Here is a 19370-nt window from a genome sequence, read left to right on the forward strand (position 1 = left end):
GGTGGGGGGCACACGCCACTCCCGCCGGAGAGATGAGAGCCAGGCGGGCCGGGCCCGCGGCGGCTGGGGTCCCGTGGGGAACGGCTCCGGGGGGACAGGGCGGACAGACGGGGCGCCCCGGCCGGCAGAGGAGAGGGAGCGACGGGCGGCCCGGGCGGCCCCGCCGCCACCCCACACCCGTCCGGGCCTCCACAAGCGGCGCGGCGCGGCCCGGGCCGGCCCGGGCACCGGCCGCCAGCCCCCGGCCCCTCTGCGGGGAGCGCAGCGCGGCCCCTTACCGGCGGGAGCAGCAGGCCCCACAGCGCGGCCCACAGCAGCCCGGCGGCCCTCATCTTCCTCGGCCACCGCCGCCACCTGCTCGGAGACGGGCCTCGGCCGGGCTCGGGCTCCCGCGGAGCCTTTCACTGACGCCGGCTCCCGGCGAGGCGCCACTTCCTCTTCCGTCCGCCGGCGCCGCGGCCACCGGGCTGCGCTGCCCCGCTCCGCCTGCGCGGAGGGGCGGGAGGGCCCGCGCGGGTGCCCGCCGGCAGCCGCGGAAGTGCCCTTGTGCCTCCTGGTTGTTTTGGCTTTGTCCTTTCGGGGCGGCGTTCTGGGCGGTCAGCAGCTGCCAGCCTGTCGCGTTTGCCAGCTAGCAGCTCCAGCGTGCAGGTCTGAGGTACCTAAGTGCCGCCTGAAACCCTTCGCAGCCATTGCAAATAAAAGGAAGCAGTCGGTTTTGCCCCGCGTCTCCCGAGACAGAGAAATGCGGGTGTTCCACCTCGCTCCATCTTTCTGGGTGATGCAGCACACACCCCAAGCCCTGGGAGAGAGGCACGGTGAGGGCGGCAGCATCTCCTAAGTGAGAGCAACAAGTACACAAAACAGCAAAGCATGACCTGTTACAAAAGCTTGAGGGAATTGCATTGATTACGCTTAAAAAAAAAAAAAGCATTTCAGAGATGTCTTCCAGGCTTTGAAAGCTTTAAGATGGTTACGATGCACCAGATGTAAGAGCCAGCAATGATTTTGCAGGAAGGACAGACTGAAACAGCTCCGTGATTTACCAGCTAAGGAAGTTGTGCAACGCCTTTCACTGGAGATTTTCGGGCGCTGGTTACGCTGTTCCCTCCTGCCCCTTCCCAAAGGGCCAGGGCCTGCCTCGGGGCCAGCGTGCACAGGGAGGTGGAAGAGGTGAAGATCAACAAGATTATTGGAGAAAGAAGGGGATATGGCCACGAGAAAGATGGCACAGGCACGAGGGAAAAGTGAGAGGCAAGAGGATGAGAGCTGAGCTGCAGTCCAGCGTTAGTAAAGCAAAGCCTGAAGTGGGTGACCCGCTTACTTGAGTCGCTCACAAACCGAGTGGTTATTAGTTACTACTACTGAGGAGGGAGGTTCTTGCATGCGTGGTTTTTCCCTTTGTGAATTTAAGGACAAAGCCATGTAAAACACCTACAGGGAGCATTTCCCACTGCATTATGGCAAATTTTCAGTAAGCTGTTCTGTTGCTGTAAAATCTGAATAACATTTACATACTTGTAAATAAATAGTGTCTTGATCAATACAGATATTTTGATAATAACAGGTCAGATTTTTTTTTTTCCCCTCTGACAATCTGCAAGTCATCTTTACATCAGCAGCAGAACAGGCTTCTGCATCTTGTAGATTTGCTAGGCTGCAAAAGTGTGGCTAACGATTTAATGTGCTTAAACAGTGAAAGATAATAGCACACCATGACACAGCTAATAATTCATATTTCATGCAGAACGGGTATTTAAAAAAACAGCTAGTACATTGTCCATCTGTGTGTTTCTATTTTGGTGCTGTTGTCAGAGTAACCATGACACTTTATGCCAGCTACTATCTCTTCTTCTGAATCTAACATGATCTGGATGACAGAGTGCTTCAATAAATCTATCAATGCTGTGGTCCATAAAGAGCTAAGGGTATGTACATGACAGTGTATTTCGTGCATGGAAGAAGTGTTTAATTTGAATTGCGAGTGTGTAGCTGCTCACTGGTTCAGATGCCACGGGGGTGCCCTGTCCTACCAAACACTAATCTATCTCCTTGACATTCTCCAGGAAAGCACAGCAGTTTTTCTTCTGTCTGCAGCTGAAAAAAAAAAAAAAGCACTGAGGAGAAATACTAGGAGTACAATTTCTTTTAAATTAAAAGAAAATTGCTCTCCCAAAAAGTGTGTTTGGTTTCATCTCTCCTGCCTTGATACATGCTTAAAGATATTGGTGTAAGTGTCTCTTACATTAAACACATTCCCTGCAGTCTAGCTGGACTGTCACATTAGAAATACCCTGCACTGAAGAGCCCTAGTGTTAGCTCAGGATGTGGGCAGCTCACATTTAGGACACCAATAAAAACTTCTGAGGTAATCTTTATTGGCAACTTAAGTAGTTCCTAATTTTTACCATTACCTTTAATGTGTAAACAAAACTAAAACCAGATGATCTAGTCTCAAATTTCAGCACTATAAGAAAAATTAGATTTTATTCATATCTGTTATTTCCAATTCCAGGCAGAAGAAAACTAGGTTATAAAGATATTCAGAGCTTGATGAATGACTTCAAAGCCTAAAAGATTTTTTTTTTTCCCCATTTTAAACCTGAAATTCCTTATTTGGAATGAACAACACAGCCTCTACTCATAAGTACAAGATACTGAAAATCTGCACCAAGAATTGTATCCTTTCTGTACCTCCAGAATTATTTCCATCAGAGAGAAGAGGAGAAACAACACTCAGAAAAATCCCTTTCCCAACCAAAACATCAACATGAAATAAACTCTGTAACTCAGCTCAGGTATTCCTAAAGCATTTCAAAGCATTAAGTAACAGAGATGTTTAATGTAGGCTTTGAGCACATTAATTAGAAAGTGGAAATTGAAGCTAAATAACCATTAGCACAGAAAAGCAAACGGCTGAATAATACTATACATATATTGAAATCCTTTTCAAAGGGATCATTAAATTATCCCTTCCTTCCCTCTGCCTGTTTTCTACCACATAGGCACACTTCTAAACACAAATTATTTGACTCACAAGGAAAGACATCCAAAACATTTTCCATTCCAAGGCTGTTCTTCTGACTCTCCCATTGCATTAAGTGCTACTTGATGTTTTTTCATATTTATCAGCCTCTTGGCTTTCTAGTAAATTTATTCCAACCAATCTGCCTTTTTCTGTTCCTTTCCCTATATCTCCTTATCCAAGTAAATTTGCTCTTCCATTAGCTTAACTTTGAATTACTGTCAAAAAAGAAAATTATTGTTAATTTTGCTAAAGATACCATAAACAGAAAACAGTCGCCTTGTTAGGTAGGCAGATTTGGAAGGATGGCTATCAGCATTAAGTATTTAAAAGAAAATATATTGCATAGTTTTTAAAAGACTACAATTGTAAAAGGTACTTGACTGCTGACTAAACAGTTATGTCATACGAAAATCAGTAAAAAGGAGATTTGGGGTTCATAAATCAATACACAAACTTCAAAGGGATGATGGAATTTTTAATATGTTGTATTCATTCCTAAGAATACTGACCAAATACTGAACGTAAATATATTTCTAAGAAATTTAGCGGGAGGTAGAGTAATAGGGCAAAATAAAGCAGGTGACAAAGAACTGGAAGGAAGTGGCTTAACCAAATAAAATTCTACCGCATCCTATAAACTGCCTCTTTCAGTGCTTCATATTTTCATAGCTTTTTGGCTGGAGCCTGGAACAAGACAGCAAGATGACACTGTGGAACCTCTTGATTAAAGCGACACAGGGAGCACTGTTACTGAAACCTGCCATCTTTGTGAGACATACACACATGGCAAAGATGAGGACATGTGCAATGGCCTGATGTGATCTGTATCTCCAGGCAAGAAAATGATCCAAAACATAGAAAGACTTGTATTTAATTTATTATTTATTCATACAAACACATGTCTAGCAATTTTCCCCAATGTACTGACAGTCCTATCTGAACACCAGTGAATGTCAACCTGTGCTAGCAAGAGATACCCTAGTTACTGGATGTTACATGGCGGAGAAAATAGCCAATTCAAATGCATTTTCAAAGGTGATGTTTAAAGTAGTTGAAAGAAACTAGGGAAAGCCTTCCTCATATGCCATTATGCAGCAAGGTCACATTAGCACGCATTAATGAAGGACTGTAAAACTAACTTTTGAATTATATTTTCAAGCTTGTATCATGCCCTCAAAGGTATTGAGTCAGGTTTTAATGTTTCCTGGTGGTAGAGACTGCAAGGGTAAACATGGATAACTGCATTTAAAAGCATATTACTATTAATATGCAGCTTCAGCACATGTTGAAACTGGACTTTCAAGCTCACATGTATCAGATCAATTTTTTAAAAATAGATTTCTGTCTAGAATAAGTGCCATTGTTTTGCCTGATCTACGAATCCTTAATTTCAGACAGCTCACTGTGAAGAGATTAATTACTAGTTATCAGTAGTCTTCATTCACCTTTAGGCTTAGCTCATGTAAGTTATGTAAAATGTACATGTCTTAAGCACCAGCAAGATGAGATGCATGTAAATACACTATTAAAAAAAATAAAAAATTCCTGTAACCAAACACTTTTTCTAGCTCTTTGATGAAGAATCTGAAATTAGTTAGTCATCTACTTGTCCAGGCCAGCATCAGCTTTAAAAGCACACGAAATTCTCTCTCAGTAGTTTAAATGTAGATTTTAAGTCCATTTTTTAACTTCCGCTAAGCCAGAGCAATCATACTAATTTCACTTTAAAAGAACGCATTATTTCCTTCCACGTTACTTATTTAAGATGAAGGTTTAAATATATACATATATATTAAAATATATATATATTTCAAAAGTAAAAGACATTTTTCTCCCCTGAATTAGGGTGGGCCCTTAGTAATAATAACCTTGATTTTGTTCAGCTTGAATTTATATGCAAATATCAGAGGAAACTTAAAATTTGTTATAAAGAGAATATTCTTCCCATTCATGTTGTTTTAATAACAAAAAAAGAATGGTTCACTGAGTAAAGTAGTTTCAGTACAGCTTTGTGGCCTTGATTTCTCAAGTAATTTACAGTAGAGGTCTGAAGAGACACCTTAAAGTTGTTGTTCTTGTCCATCTGTTACTGCTCTCTTCTAAACAGGATTAAAACCAGGTGAACAGAACTTCCTCCCATTTGAACTATGTTCTTGCGTAACGTTTTAGGATTTTGGTCATGCTAATGGGATGCACAGAAACAGGACATATGGAACAAGTGACAACCACAAGGTGTTCAGCAGCCATGCTGCAACACTTGACAAGCCAGTTACGGCTGGGTTTAGGTGAAGGACCATCTCATTTTCTGAACACATACGTGCCATCAGTCTGCAACTGCTGAAACCAAAGCTGGCTTTCTAGGTGGTTCTGTACTTTCTGAAAACAGTTTTGTAAGCCATTGCAGGAAAAGGATGCTACCATCCGTTAAAGCCACACTGGCAATCTGTGTCTCAAAGTCCAAGCTTAGTCATGCGTTTAATTGCTAAACTTCCTCCATATACCAATTACGCACACATGATGAGTATTTTCCAGTTGATACCAACAAAGCTGTCCCATGCATCGCGGATAACAAACACTGACATGCCCACCTTCTGGTCCCTGCTCCTTCCTCATAAACATATACCACATTGCCCCTCCATGGCTTCTAAACCTGCCTCACTTGTCTGTCTTATTCTTCTGTACTTCCTGATTGACCCGTTAGCCTCTCTGACCACCTTCTCTGGAGTATGAAGAATTAAGCATTTTAATAAACAAAGGAGACTTTGTTTTCATGTAGCAAAGTACAAAACTGGCTCAGAGCTGTATGTGGTGGTTAAGTTTAAGTAACTCTACAGCTTAAGACTCTGTTGGGGAAACAACTGTCCAACAGGCCAGTTCCTGGAGAGGATCCGTTCTGTACAGGAGTAGGAAACCTTTTACATATACAACGTAACCAGGAGAATATCAAGAGGAAAACCACTGATACAAGTAACTTGGGCCTTGTGTGCCAGACAAAATACCGTGTATGAAGAAAGGGCAGTTTGTCTGCAGAAGCCCAAGCACCAACCTCTTAAGAGTATCTCCTTAGGTGCACAGGGACTTCCACTGTAGAGGTAAGCATCAAAAATGTTGAATTTCAAGCATTAACTGCTACTTTGGGTCTAAACTCTCTTGATCCAGTCCCTGTATTAAGACAGAAACGAACATAGTAAGAGTGGTACTCCAATAGCAAGGAGTTAAAAGTACAAGTCTCCACTTTTTAAAAATAAGTAAATAAGAAAGATTTATTCCAAGCAGCTTTGTTTTTAGAAGAACATTCTGCTTGAGGTTAGTCTTTGTTTTCTGCCCTGAAGCCAATTTGCAATCTAATGAAACAGATTTGGTTTTTTATTTCAGGACTCCACACTTCGGACATTAACCCTTAGTGTGTGTGTTTCACCTGTCTTACAGATCTTGCAGATCAAAATCTACCTTTAGGAACAATAAACTAGAAGCATAACCTAGTAAATCAGAGTACTGCAAGTACTTTTTTTAATCAGTCCCATTGAAGAGTTTGTTCTCCTGAGAAAAGAAGATACAAATGCCAGGAAGGAAGATCTAGCTTCTACCTCATATTCCCTGACTGCCTAACTTAATCTGAATGATTTAATAGTGCAGTATCATTAGAACAAATGCCTGAGATTCTTGACTAACCAAGTTTGCAGAACCACAAAGTATCTGGAAGCCATATAGGAACCCTCTCACCAGAGGAGATCTTTTTGACATCACTGTAACACAGCACTGTTTTCTTCCTGTAGTTCATCTCATCTATCTCCATGGCAATTATGAAAGGCAGACAAGATCGTTCTTACCTTCAACTGTTGGGGTTTTATGGCAGTGCCACAGTGCTGATAGTAAAGTAAATCCAAATACAATCAAGAGCAGACATGTGATCATCTTTCATTGATAGACTTGATTTTTTTTTTCCCAGTGCTACTATATTTAGTAACATATAATGAATTTCATAACCATACCTCCATGGAACTTAGCATTGTTAAATTATGCTTATTCTTGCTGGCACAGTAAGATTCAGGGTACTTATTAATCTCTCAAACATTTTTTGTCAATATATAGTGGAAGCTACGGAAGCACCTGGTAGTCCAATATGGCAAGACCATACAAAGGAATAGCACTGCATGTCTGGGTTGTAAGTTATCATATTACGGGCTAACTTGGACATAGCATGACACCACATAATTGTTATAAAGCTGCTACAGGAGGTAAAAAGACACATTGGCTTGTGAAAAGCCAAATACCTTTTCTATATGCTGACTACAGGTTTATGCAACTTCATGGGATAGTCAGTGAAGCCTAGCAGGGAAATCACAGGACAAGACAATGTTTAAAATAACAGCTAACCCCCACATCCCCCCCCTTTTTTTTGTTTTATGCTAAGACTCTGCCAGACCACATATGAAAGACTTCATACTTCTCTGCTTGCAAGTTATTTTACTTCCAACTACGAAAAGAAACCATAAAATGCCATGAAGTCAGAGCACAGTAACGTTTCAATGACACATTGTCCTGATACAAGGTCTTCACAGCCTGCAAGGTAGATTAAGTAGTTTTATCCCTTGGTCTCATTTGCCGTATTTTACTCCAGCCAAGTTTAAAAAACAAACAAACAAAACCCAAAAAAAACAACTAACCGAAAACCCCACGCTGGAGTAGCAGCTTGTACAGAGCAGAGACAGAAGAGACTTGATGTAAAATTGTGCTCTCTAGTGGAGAAATTTGGTTTTGCGCAATACAGGTTCAAGCCACACGGATCCATCTGCCTGACCAAAAGGTTTTCCGTGCAGAGAAAGATACCAAGATTTTCACAATACAAGAAGAGTGCAAGCACCTAGTTCAACAGATTTATTATAATCAAGGTAGGTTTACGCCGAGTTACATGAGAGATTACAGCTAGATAAGGTTTCTAAATATACAGAAAAAAAAATACCCAAGTCCTAAGATGTGCTTTTATGTTTTAGATTTTGAAAGTAATAGCACCTTTAATGCAATAGCAAAATATTTCCTTTTAATAATGTGACAATTTATTTCACTTTAATATGGTCCAAGATAGTACTATATAGGCTGACAAAAGAAAGATTAATTTTACACCAGCTAAAGCTGCTTGGTTTACATAATGAAAATTAGATTTTTTTCTATCAATAAGGGTTTAATAACAAAATTATCTCTGTTGGTTTATTTTTAGAGAGAAGAACTGACATGATCACCAACTTATTTCTAGTTACACTTACATCATTAAACTTAGACTGAGAGTCTTCAGGAAACGCAAACTCCTGTTCAATTTGTTTTCTTACAGTGTCAAGAAAATATATTTTCTTCATCACAATTGCCTTACCACTGTTCTTTCTGGGCAAGTATGAACCAATGAATGCATGAACTCAATGTAATAGCAGATGAATTAGAAGTTATTCTTTACAGCAACTTGGCCACTTTATACTTCCTCAACAGTACACAGGATTTAGCTTCTTCATACTCTGTATGTTAACTAAACTGTTGGAATAAATCCGAAGTTATAAGACAGAAATATGAAAGACCTTAAAAAGCTAACTGTACAGCTAACCCATGCTAATTTTAAAATATATTAAAATATGGCATGTATTCTTCTTCAAGAATAAGGATTTTTTTTTTAATGGAAAAAAGATCGTAACTGATCTTATGCCTAAAGCAAGGAGAGGGCTCCACTGACTTCCAGCAGAACTGGTGCTGATTTGGCAGTAATTTAAATACTTATATTTAGTTAATCCTATGACAGCAAGCAGCTTTCCTAAATTTCTGCACTGGTAATCATTGAAATTTTGAGCTTGGGAACACTTGTCAGTGATTGGGCAAAAGGAAAACCTAGCTGTACTTCAGCAGTTTTGTCATATCACTTAATAGAAAGATGAATAAGAACCAAGTGATAAACTGTAGTTTGGGTGTGGCTAAATATCTGTATTTATGCAGAGTTCCAGCAGCACTTCAAGACACTGTTTCCACTGAATAGTCTCCTGCAAGTTTTCACAATATTCTTTAAGTTGTTGTCCTTTGCATGGCTGTATCACCTAAACCATAGTTTTTATTTAAACCATATCGCTTAAAAGCATACGCAAGAGAAAACACAGTTCATCTAAAGAAAGAGTCTTGAAATTAAGGAGCAGAAAGACAAGTGAGATACCCCTTAAAGTCCTGTGCAGTTACTGCTACAGACAGGTAACAGAGAGAGTGATCTTGAGTTCGGTTTCAAATTCAATGGTAGCCATGTAAAATTAACACACGATTGTGAGCATATGGTAGCACCACTTGAAGTTAACTGGTGCATGTTATTAGCTCTGTTGTAGTAATATCTGTCAGTCACACTGCCGCATGTATGGAAGGGAAGCAGCCCAGTAATTGACAGAAATGTCAGTTTTTCTAAGCCTCGTTCAAGAGGATGTTGGCAAAACTTTCATTTTTAGCTCCAAAGGCATTATCATAGCAAGGCAGAAGTTTCACCGGGTTTTGCAGACTCAGCTAACTATGTTACGTCAAAGTTCATTCACCACCAAAAGACATTAAAAAAACACCAAAGTACAGCTCAGTAGATTTATGCATTAGGTTGAAGGCCATCAAAAAATTAGGTCCAAAGTTGTATTATCAGCTACAAGATCCTACCAAGGAACTCAGTTTAGCCCAGGTAAGAAGCGCAGACATGCAATATCTTCCAATTAAATCAACCTCTGCGTTTCTTGAGGGGAGCAAAAGACAGAGACCAAAACCCGAGACAATTCATATTGACTTCCAATCCCATCCTTCAAGACAATTTGGTGAGGTTCTTTGGACAAACCTAGGAAGTCATCCACAGTGACGAATTGCAGTTGCTACTACAGCACTATCACGACAGACCATTTTAAGGATAATTTACAATAACTCCTTCAGAAGCTATTGCGCAAAGAACACCAAACCTTGCACTGACCTATTTATCATTGAAGTACTCTCTCTACACCGTGACAAAGAGGTTTCAAAGAATATGAAAGCACAGTCCAGGGGGTCCTCATAAGACAGAGCAGATTTCAGCCTTCTGTTTCCTATATCTCAACAGTTGCAGAGGTGCCATTTGTGTAGCCACCTTTAGACTTCATGTGGTCCTGAATTGATACAGCCTAGAAAAAAAGTTCATTAGAACACACATCTTAAAAAGTCTGGTTGCCAAAGCAATTATTAAAAGCACCAATATGATGAAGCAGATGAGCCATATGCTGGGTCCCAGGTAGTAGGGAGAAATAATAACTAAACTCAGAAATGTTAAATGATATTTTAAGTTGGTGCATGAGATGGGTCTTGCTATCGGAAATCCACTTATTCTTACATCCCTGGCACAGGTTTGACTTCAGGGTGATGTGTTATCTGGACCTAGTATCAAGCGCATCCACAGATTCCTTATTCAAAATATTCTCATAGCATGTAAAGATAGTGGGGAAATGAGCACTTCTTGCTGAATATATCTTCCACAGCATCTTATGTTTACAAACCCAAGGACAGTTCTGTTCTGATGCTATTCTATTGATGAAAAAAGTCAGATTTTTCCTCTCTCTTACAATTATCTGGTATTTTATTGGCTACCTGCTCTACAGGTTACAGAGTGGAGATTTCTGCTTATCCAAGAGGTGCACACTTACTGATGAACAGTCACTACTCATCTCTCCTGCCCCAACATGCGCAGTGTGTACAAAGTTCATTGGTTCTCCTATCATATTCCGGTCCAGTCTCTGACGCCTCTTCTATGAGAAAAAAAATATCTTAGGTCTCTATACAGAAAATATGAGCAGCTTTCAGACAGAAACAAGTGACTGAGTCAAAAAAAAAAAAAAAAAAGACGGTCGGTACTGACCCCTAATGACTCCTCATTGCAACCAGGCTGAAGTTTCAGACTGTCTGCAGTAAGAGGGGTCAAAGTCACTTTTATTACTGCTAATGGAATTTTAGCAAAAACTTTCTTTAATGTTGGAAAGTCAGGGCCTGAGAACTGCGAAGTCATATGGCCCAAGTTTCTGGCAAAACACGTGGTTTAAACACAGTTTAACAGGTCTGATTTTAGCTTTTGCATTACTTAGCCCAAACAAATCAAAACAACATGACAATGAAAGTGTTTTCTGCATAACTGAAAGACAAAGTTTCAAATCTGATAAAGGATGGCAGTTGTGCATCTACCTACCGGCTGCGCCTGTTCACCATTGCACCAATTAAAACAAACCAGGAATTCGGTCATTCTCTTTCTCAGTAGGTAATAAGGTCTTGTTAAGTTTAATTACTTCTCTAGAAGTTAAAGCAGGACCAAGATGCAGTTCCTAAAGTGAGTTTAGGAAAGAATTGCTTGTACAGATTCACTGGTAAAGATCACAAAAAGCATCTGATGAGTACACCTGCAAAGAGATTGATATATTTTAGTATAAACTTAAAGTCTGGTAACAGTTATTGAGCAATAGACATCTCGGACAAGTAAAACAAGACTGTAAAATTCTTAAAAATATCTAGACAGAAGAGTAGCATCAATTTAAAATCAGTATGTTTGTGTCAGAAATCAAGGTTATGAACTTCGCATATTTACTCCCAGGCAGACAGCAGCGTAAATTCTGGTTTCTGTACAGAAGTGTAATAAAAGCAATGCTAGAATTAACTCAGGTCTTGTTTAACAGCCTGTGATCTTGTTGTAAGCAGAGCTAGCCAATGCTTATGAACTATTTAGTATCTCAAAAGAAAATAGCTTTGAAGCACACAGATTGAATGCTTAACAGTTACAACATGTTCAAAAGAAAGTTTCTTTCTTATATCTGATATACTCTTTCTAGACATAGAAAAGCTCAAAGTAAAGAGTATTCTACAACTCAAAAAAAAAAACCTTAAAAGAGAAAAGAAGAGCTTTGTATATCAGCAACAGAAACTACTCATCAGACAGAGCCTAGAGCTTCCCGGAATGTATAAAACTATTAACACAGCGCTCCTGAACTGGAGACACAACCAGGAAACTCACTGACGTTAAGTGCCCTGAAGCTATGATAAAAATCAACTTTTTAGTAGTTACTGACTTCTTTTTTTAAGGCTATAGAGTAGCCTTTCATATTAACTCTTTCATACCCCAGATAATTAAAACAATATTATAACACGTTAATTGATAAAGAAGGTTTTTTTTAAAGCCTACAGCTTAACAGAACTTACAGCTTCATCAATGCAGCCTTTCTGAATCCCCATGCAAGTCTTTACAGCCAAACAGCATAAGCTTCCCTCCTCACAGGCATATCTTACGTAGTCCCACAGTTATGTAATTAGAACATCTATTTCTTTCCCCTTTGTGGTTTTCTTACACTTCATCACTTCACACACTTCAAGCAGATTATTAAAATTTCTGCCATTTATCTTTCAAAGTGTTTGTTGTGTTTCCCTCAGCTTTAGGTGGCCTATATGATACGTTATTGCAGAATGTGTCATATATTATTCCATTTTATACTGGGTGGTTTTAATACAACTCATTATCTGGCTCAATTATAATTTTACTCCTCACTTCATCCTCTCACAACGGTCTTTATCACCACTGCCGCCTTGTTTGGGTGCAGCAAAGAAGGGACAGTGGCCCACAACCGTAAGAACACGCAGAAGCCGAAGCTTTTGCCTACGCTTACATTAGTTGTGGATCTTTTGGGTTTATTTCATGTCAAGGAGACTGTATCAAAGCTAAGATTTTCCTAAAAATCATAAACTGTGCCACTGTACACTAATAACCTATTTTGAAAGCAGACTAATGGAGAGAAGCATCAAATTATATAAACATCCCCATCCCAAAATAACGGTTGAATGCCCACTCTCCTCCTGACGTACCCCCGAGCATTTGGCCATCTACCTCCGTGGGGCTCTGAGCATACCTGGGTGTTACCTGCTGCTCCCAAGGAGTCCTGACAGGATGGCACGTCCTCATTCAAGCGCTGGAATGCAGCCAGCTCCTGTCTTGGCAACTCCAACGCATTTACAGTTCACAGTTCTGGGTCATAATTAATCCTGAATGCTGAGCGAGAATGCTTCACTGCGATCCCACACCCCGCGACAGCTCCTTCGCTCTGTAAGGTGCTGCAGAAGCCTGCTGTGCACTTCACGCTTACCTACAGGTGTCAGAAAAGCAGAACGGAAACCAAAAATAGTGCCCTAGTTTGGCATCAGATTTGTGCAGCCATGCAGTTTTCTCAGCACTATCCATGCAGCCTGTGGCTCACTTCCACCCCTGCGGCAGCTCTGCAGGTGTCCTCCTGGCACACAGCAGCGCTGGACGCCTTCCTGTTGTGTTTTACAACAGAACTCTTCTTTTCCTCTCCATGAGTCAGAGTATCATCCTCCAGGACAGGAATGTCAGTGCCAGGGCATGGGACACCACCTCCCTCCCAAAGACTCAAGGTTTCCACGCTAACGGAAGAATTTTAAAAACATCTTCATGTGTTCAGGCTCGCCCAGGACTAATGAAAGCCAACAAGAATCCCCAAACCGAGAAGAAAACAACATTTTGTCACTGTTGGCACACAGACCAGAACTGGACAATATCCTGTTGTTCTTTCTCTCTATTTTTCACCACAGCAGCAGTATCATCGAGGAGAGAGAGACAAAGGGCCAGGGAAATGGCTAGCACACGCAGACACAGATGTTGAATGCGATGGGCAGGATGCACGGCCATTCTGGAGTCCGTAGCCTTAAAGCGCCTGAGAGCTTTATGAATGTTTAGATACACTTTACTGAGCGTAACATTCAATTTGTTTTTCCACTGCTGTGTATTAAAAAGCATACAAAACATTCTTGTATTTTGCTTACAAAATACCAATTCGATATTAAGTGGAAAATGTTTGCCTGAATCAAAACAAAAGAATATTCTCCCTTTCCATAGACGTGAGATGCACGGTAATCTGATAAATAACATAGACCAAACACATCTATTCTTCACAATTGGCCTTCAGACTTAAGGTCTGATCACGACAAATCCTGAATTCTGAGCCCTCAGTGAAAGACAATGAGTGTAAAGCTAGTGTGTATTATCACGCATCAGATGCAGGCTACCATCACCCTGCTTCAACTGAATTGTTAAATTGTGGTAACTTGAGTCCAGTTATTGTAATTTTCATTCCAGCTCTCAGAAGTGAATTCATAGAATCATAGAATGGTTAGGGCTGGAAGGGACCTTCAAAGGTCATCTAGTCCAACCCCCCCCGTAAGGAACAGGGATATCTCCAACTAGATCAGGTTGCTCAGGGCCTCGTCCAACCTGACCTTGAACGTCTCCAGGGATGGAGCATTGACCATCTCTCTGGGCAACCTGTTCCAGTGTTCTACAACTCTCATGGTAAAAAATTTTTTCCTAATATCCAACCTGAATCTGCCTCCCTCTATTTTAAAACCATTACCCCTTGTCCTATCACAACAGGCCCTCCTGAACAGCCTCTCCCCATCTTTCTTGTAGGCCCCCTTGAGGTACTGGAAGACCACTATAAGGTCACCCCGGAGCCTCCTCTTCTCCAGGCTGAACAGCCCCAACTCTTTCAGCCTGTCCTCATAGGAAAGGTGCTCCAGCCCTCTTATCATATTCGTGGCCCTCCTCTGGACCTTCTCCAACTGGTCCATTTGAATTGATGGGAGAAGAGTATTGCAGCCTAATGGCCTTTCTAAAAACCACTGTGCTTCTAATTTGTTCATTATCCTTACTTTGTTTGCTTGAGATTTACATCATTTTAAAATACTGGAACAGTTGTATGTTTACATATTTGAACAGCAAGATATGGTAAAAACCAATGGAGACTGTATTTCCACATCAAATAGAAGTTTTGAACAGAAAACTTGAAGAGTGCATCTTGTTTGGCGAAAGGCGAAGAGTAAAAACCCAATAAATTACCAGAATTTGGGAAGAACCTTGCAGCCAAATAGCTGAAACCCTGCTGTCAAATAAGCTTATCTGCTTGGAAGTGGCATCCTGATTTTACTAGTACAGATTACAAGTTCGGTTTAAGATATAGTCTTCAAACTATGTAATAGTGTTATTATGTAGTATGATTACATATTTGCCTTCTGCCATCCTGAAGCTTCATCGAAAGCTGACAATAAGGTTTTACCTGAGACCTCAATTAATCTCGGTGTGTTGGTTTTGTTAGTCTAACCTTGGGTGTAGTCGGTGAGATTTGAAACTTCTCCTTTTAAAAGCTAAACACACAAAACCAAAAACAAACAAAAAAACCCACCAAAGCAACTCCTCCATTTCAAAGGGGAAATGAGCTTAGTCACAAAATTAAAAAATTGCGTTTTTATCTAACTGTCCATTACCCGTCAAAAAGGAAGAAAACCCAAGAGATCAAATTATGCGTTCTGTTTGGAAGTTAAAAATAACTGCAGGAGAAATCAACTGAGATTTACCTGGAGTCTTACCAGAAGAAAATTACTAAAAATCACAAAAAGATGAGAAGCAAGCCGAATGGCTGGCAACACACCAACCACTGGTATTGTAAACATGCTGGACTGAGTTACTAACTTGTAAATTATGGAATTTAATGCCACTAAGAATAAACTCAAATTAAACAAATAAAGAAGGCTGTGACCATAAGCTTTATTTCTTCATAGGAGGTAAAAAGCCTTAACAAGAAGAGGCGAAATCCCTCAGGCCCAGCAGTTTCCATTCCCGCGGTTTTCCATGGTTTGCAGCAGTCCAAGCGCTGCCGGCCCACAGCCAAGAGACAAACACGGCTGCCGAGGAAACGCACGTGTCTCTAGCTACAGGAGGAGGGACCGCGCTTCTTTAGAGACCTGGGGATTGCCGGAGACAAAAACCCCCCGTACTAACCTTCCCAGTCAAGTTTGTAGATGCCGACTAAAATTCCCCAGTTTCATGGCCTTCGACCTCGAGCGCAGAAGACGCCGGCACAGCCGCTGGCGCGTTTTGCCCGGGAAAACAACAGGGGTCACCCTGCCACAGAGCAAGGCTCACCGCTCGCAGGATTCCCTCCCCTTTTCCCGCTCCGAGCAGCCCTGCCTCACTGACTCACACCACGAGGGGGCCATGCCCGGGCGGCCCCTCCGGTGAGCGGCCCTTCGCTGTAACGGCCCCGGGGCGGAGGCGCAGAGGGCGGCGCAGCCCGAGCCAGCAGCAGCAGCCCCCGACACCGGCTCCGCCCTCCTCAGGGCGCGCCCCATCCCGACAGCGGCGAAGGAGCCCGGCGACACCGGGCCGCCCGCCGGGGCTGCCGCCGGCGGCGGGGCCGAGCGCCCGGAGGCTCCGGAGGGTCCGGCCGCACCGGGTCGCGCAGGGCCCGAGGAGAGCGCGCGGGCCGCGGCGCGACGCACCCACCCCGCGCTTCCGCCCGCCCCCAGCTCAGCGGCCAATGAGCGCCGCCGAGCGGCCGCGCTGTGACCCTATCGGGCGTGAGTGAGCGCGCCCTACCCAATAGCCGCGAAGCGTCGGCGCAGGGCGCTCGCCACTGGCTGCGGTGGTGGCGCAGCCGCCCAATGGGCGCGCAGGAGCGCGAGGGGAAGCCCTCTGCAGCGGGTGCCCGCTTCCCTTCGCGGAGCGCTCTGGTGCGGCGCGGACCAGCCCTGCTGCTGCTCCCTCCTTTTCCGACCATGGCGCTGCCTGGCAGTTGACGTTGGGCTTCTCCCCCTTCCACCTTCTCCTCTTTCTCCAGCCCCTTTCATCCCCCCTTCCCCGGGTCCCGGCTTAGGCACGTAGGCGGCCGGTGCAGGAGACACGGGGTCCCCATCCCTACCCCGCCCCTCAGGAACAGGCTGTAGGAGTCGGGCCGGGCCGGGCGGCTGCCGGACGCGCCATGAACATCATCATCGGCATCGGCGGGTGAGAGCCGCGGGGCGGGCGCGGGGGAGGCGGCTGGGAGCGGGGGGTCGCTGGGCTCCGCCGCGGCGCGGCCCGGCCCGGGCGCGTCTCACCGCCCCCCGGCCCTCGTGCCGCTGCCGCAGTGGCGCGAGCGCGGCGGACGGGGAGCGGCGGGAGGCGGCCCCGCGCGCTGGCGGGGCGCGGGCGCGGCGCGTGCTGAGGGCTGCGCGCTCTCGCCGCAGGGTCACCAACGGCGGCAAGACCACCCTCACCCGCCGGCTGATGCAGGCCCTGCCCAACTGCAGCGTGGTGCACCAGGATGACTTCTTCAAGGTGAGGCGGGCGCCCGCCGCCCTCTGCAGGCCGGGGCACGGCGAGGGGTGACCCCGCGTGCTTCCGCCCTCCCGGCTCGGCGCCTTCCGCGCCGCCCGGCCCGCCCTGCCCAGCTCCCGTCCCTTCCCCGTGCCGCCGGCGGCGGCGGCGGCTCCTCCGCTGAGCTGGGCTGGCAGTACGGATGGTGGATAATCCTGTGCTGTAGTAGCGTCCCGACGACTTTCCGTGTCTTTCCGTTTTCCGGGAGTGCTTGTGTTGGAGGGAAGATAGAGGAGCAGGCCGCTTTATCGTAGCCTCGTTACTACTGCTTTTTATCTGCATGCGAAGAAACGCGGTGTAGGGTTAAGATTCCTCTTTGTAGCTTCAGGTTTCTGATCTTGAACTTCGAAATGGGTATCAAACTCCGCAGGATATGTGCTGACCAAGCCATTTTTTTTCTTATCACTGTTTCAGCCCCAAGATGAAATAGAAGTTGAAGATGGGTTTAAACAGTATGATGGTAAGGCTTTGCTACAGTGCTGTCTCAAGTGCAACTCAAAAACTTTGAGTATTTTGATCCTTTATGTGCACTTTTTTGTACTGACTCTATCACTAGATGATACTTAAACTACTGCTTAATGATAGTTGTCTGTTTTGTCTTAGTGATTAGTGCATTAGATATGGAAGCTATGATGAGTACCATAAACGCTTGGATAAAAAACCCAGTCAAGTTTGAACGCTCTCATGGGATCAACAACACACTGGATGCCCAAATCTTACAAGATAAGGAGGGAGGAGATGAAACAATCCACATTCTTATTGTTGAGGGCTTTCTACTTTACACCTACAGGTAATCAAATGTGACTTCATCTATTTTTACTTTTACACGATTTTACATGACAGGCAAACCTCCAAGGGAATGAAAAGACCTTTTCTAAGCAAAATGCAGCTGGTATTGCCTACTGCTGAATTTGGGTATCACGAGTCTAAAGATAACTCTAAGTACAGGAAGCAGATGTAGTTTTACCTTTTCATTTCTTGATACTAATCAAACAGTCTAGTTGTAACCAAACGTGTGTCTCTTTCAGGCCACTGATTGACGTATTTCACCATCGGTACTTCCTTTCCATTCCATATGAAGAGTGTAAAAGAAGAAGAAGGTAAGTTTATCTTTCCAAGTTCCCTTGCTAGCCCAATAGCATCTTAATCGGTTCAAGACCTTGTTTCTCTAATGTAAAGCTTTCAGATAAGAAAGGATAAACACTAGTGTAGCTGCTGTATGAGGAGACTGTAGCTTCCTTCATCAAACCAATCCAAAAGCTTTCTACTGAACTATGGTGTATGCAAGACCTGTGCTCAGTTTCAGCTTGGATCTTTCCATTTCTCTCTTTCTGGTTTTCCAGTGATACGCTTCCCAGGTCTTGAACTATCCTGATGTTTTATATTTGGCTGTATTGTTTACACATACACTGTTCTTAATGCAAATGAAATGTGTTAAACTTGAAAAAGTCAATGTTTCAGAGGAATAAGCAGACAGCTGTTTGACCCAAAGTTCTGCTAAAGCTTTAAGAGAATGCTGTTCTTCCATGTTAAGATCAGTCTGTTTGAGAAATCCTTTTTGCATCTTGAACACTTTGGACCCGCACATCAAATTCCAACTTTTTCTGAGTATCTTTATGCTTGCAGCTTATGCTAAATACAGACTTTGATAAGCTCAGAAACTACACTGGAGGCAACAGGTTCAGGCTACTGTGTAGAGAAACTGAATGAACTATCACTTCTCTAGACTGTAATTAGACTACTTTTGAATAACAATGTCTTAATTTATAGTTCAAGGAATTACACTGTACCAGATCCACCTGGATTGTTTGATGGCCATGTCTGGCCTATGTACGTAAAGCACAGGAAGATAATGGAAGATCTTGGAGTTGATGTGGGTAAGTAATGACAAAAGTGCTTTTAAAAGATGGCTTTATGAGAGTGCTTTTCAAACCTGGGATATACCTACTGCTTAGATGCATGAGATGAGTTTAAGCAGGTGGATAGAGTATATTTATCTGATACCAGTCAAGTGCGTGCTCTTTAAATTAGGATCTGGCAGGCTTACAGAAACATTCAATTAGAGCTCTTATTTTACTTTCTTTTAAGTGCACTTGAATGGAACAAAATCAAAGGAGGAGCTGTTTAATGATGTGTATGGAC

At 43.2% G+C, this 19370-nt stretch overlaps 3 protein-coding genes across 6 annotated transcripts in view; 1 reads left to right on the top strand and 2 right to left on the bottom strand.

The window, feature by feature from the left end:
- The window catches only part of SPPL2A (signal peptide peptidase like 2A), a 29839-nt gene extending 29481 nt beyond the window's left edge, over positions 1-358 (bottom strand). For 3 of the 4 annotated variants that reach the window (XM_086620661.1, XM_086620660.1, XM_086620659.1), the window contains exon 1: positions 279-358. In XM_086620661.1, the coding sequence (XP_086476787.1) occupies positions 279-332 (54 nt within the window). In that variant the 5' untranslated portion in view covers positions 333-358. The remainder of the gene's footprint in view (positions 1-278) is intronic. The other variant, XM_086620662.1, reaches the window with a different exon arrangement.
- A 9743-nt stretch (positions 359-10101) lies between these two features.
- LOC104371178 (CDC42 small effector protein 2-B) lies at positions 10102-11282 on the bottom strand. The gene is made up of 3 exons (XM_009979944.2): positions 11229-11282; positions 10693-10794; positions 10102-10176 (listed from the first exon to the last, which is right to left on the bottom strand). The coding sequence occupies exons 1-3, from the start codon at positions 11280-11282 to the stop codon at positions 10102-10104; spliced, it is 231 nt and encodes a 76-aa protein (XP_009978246.1).
- A 5300-nt stretch (positions 11283-16582) lies between these two features.
- On the top strand, positions 16583-19100 carry LOC104378030 (nicotinamide riboside kinase 2). The gene is given in 7 exon segments (XM_086620352.1): positions 16583-16877; positions 17099-17189; positions 17643-17688; positions 17832-18018; positions 18257-18328; positions 18999-19072; positions 19075-19100. Coding segments are annotated over 7 exon segments (522 nt in total). The 5' UTR covers positions 16583-16851.
- The last annotated feature ends 270 nt before the right edge of the window (positions 19101-19370 follow it).

Source organism: Tauraco erythrolophus, chromosome 14 (genome assembly GCF_009769465.1).
Source record: "Tauraco erythrolophus isolate bTauEry1 chromosome 14, bTauEry1.pri, whole genome shotgun sequence".
In the NCBI taxonomy this organism is placed as follows: Eukaryota; Metazoa; Chordata; class Aves; order Musophagiformes; family Musophagidae; genus Tauraco; species Tauraco erythrolophus.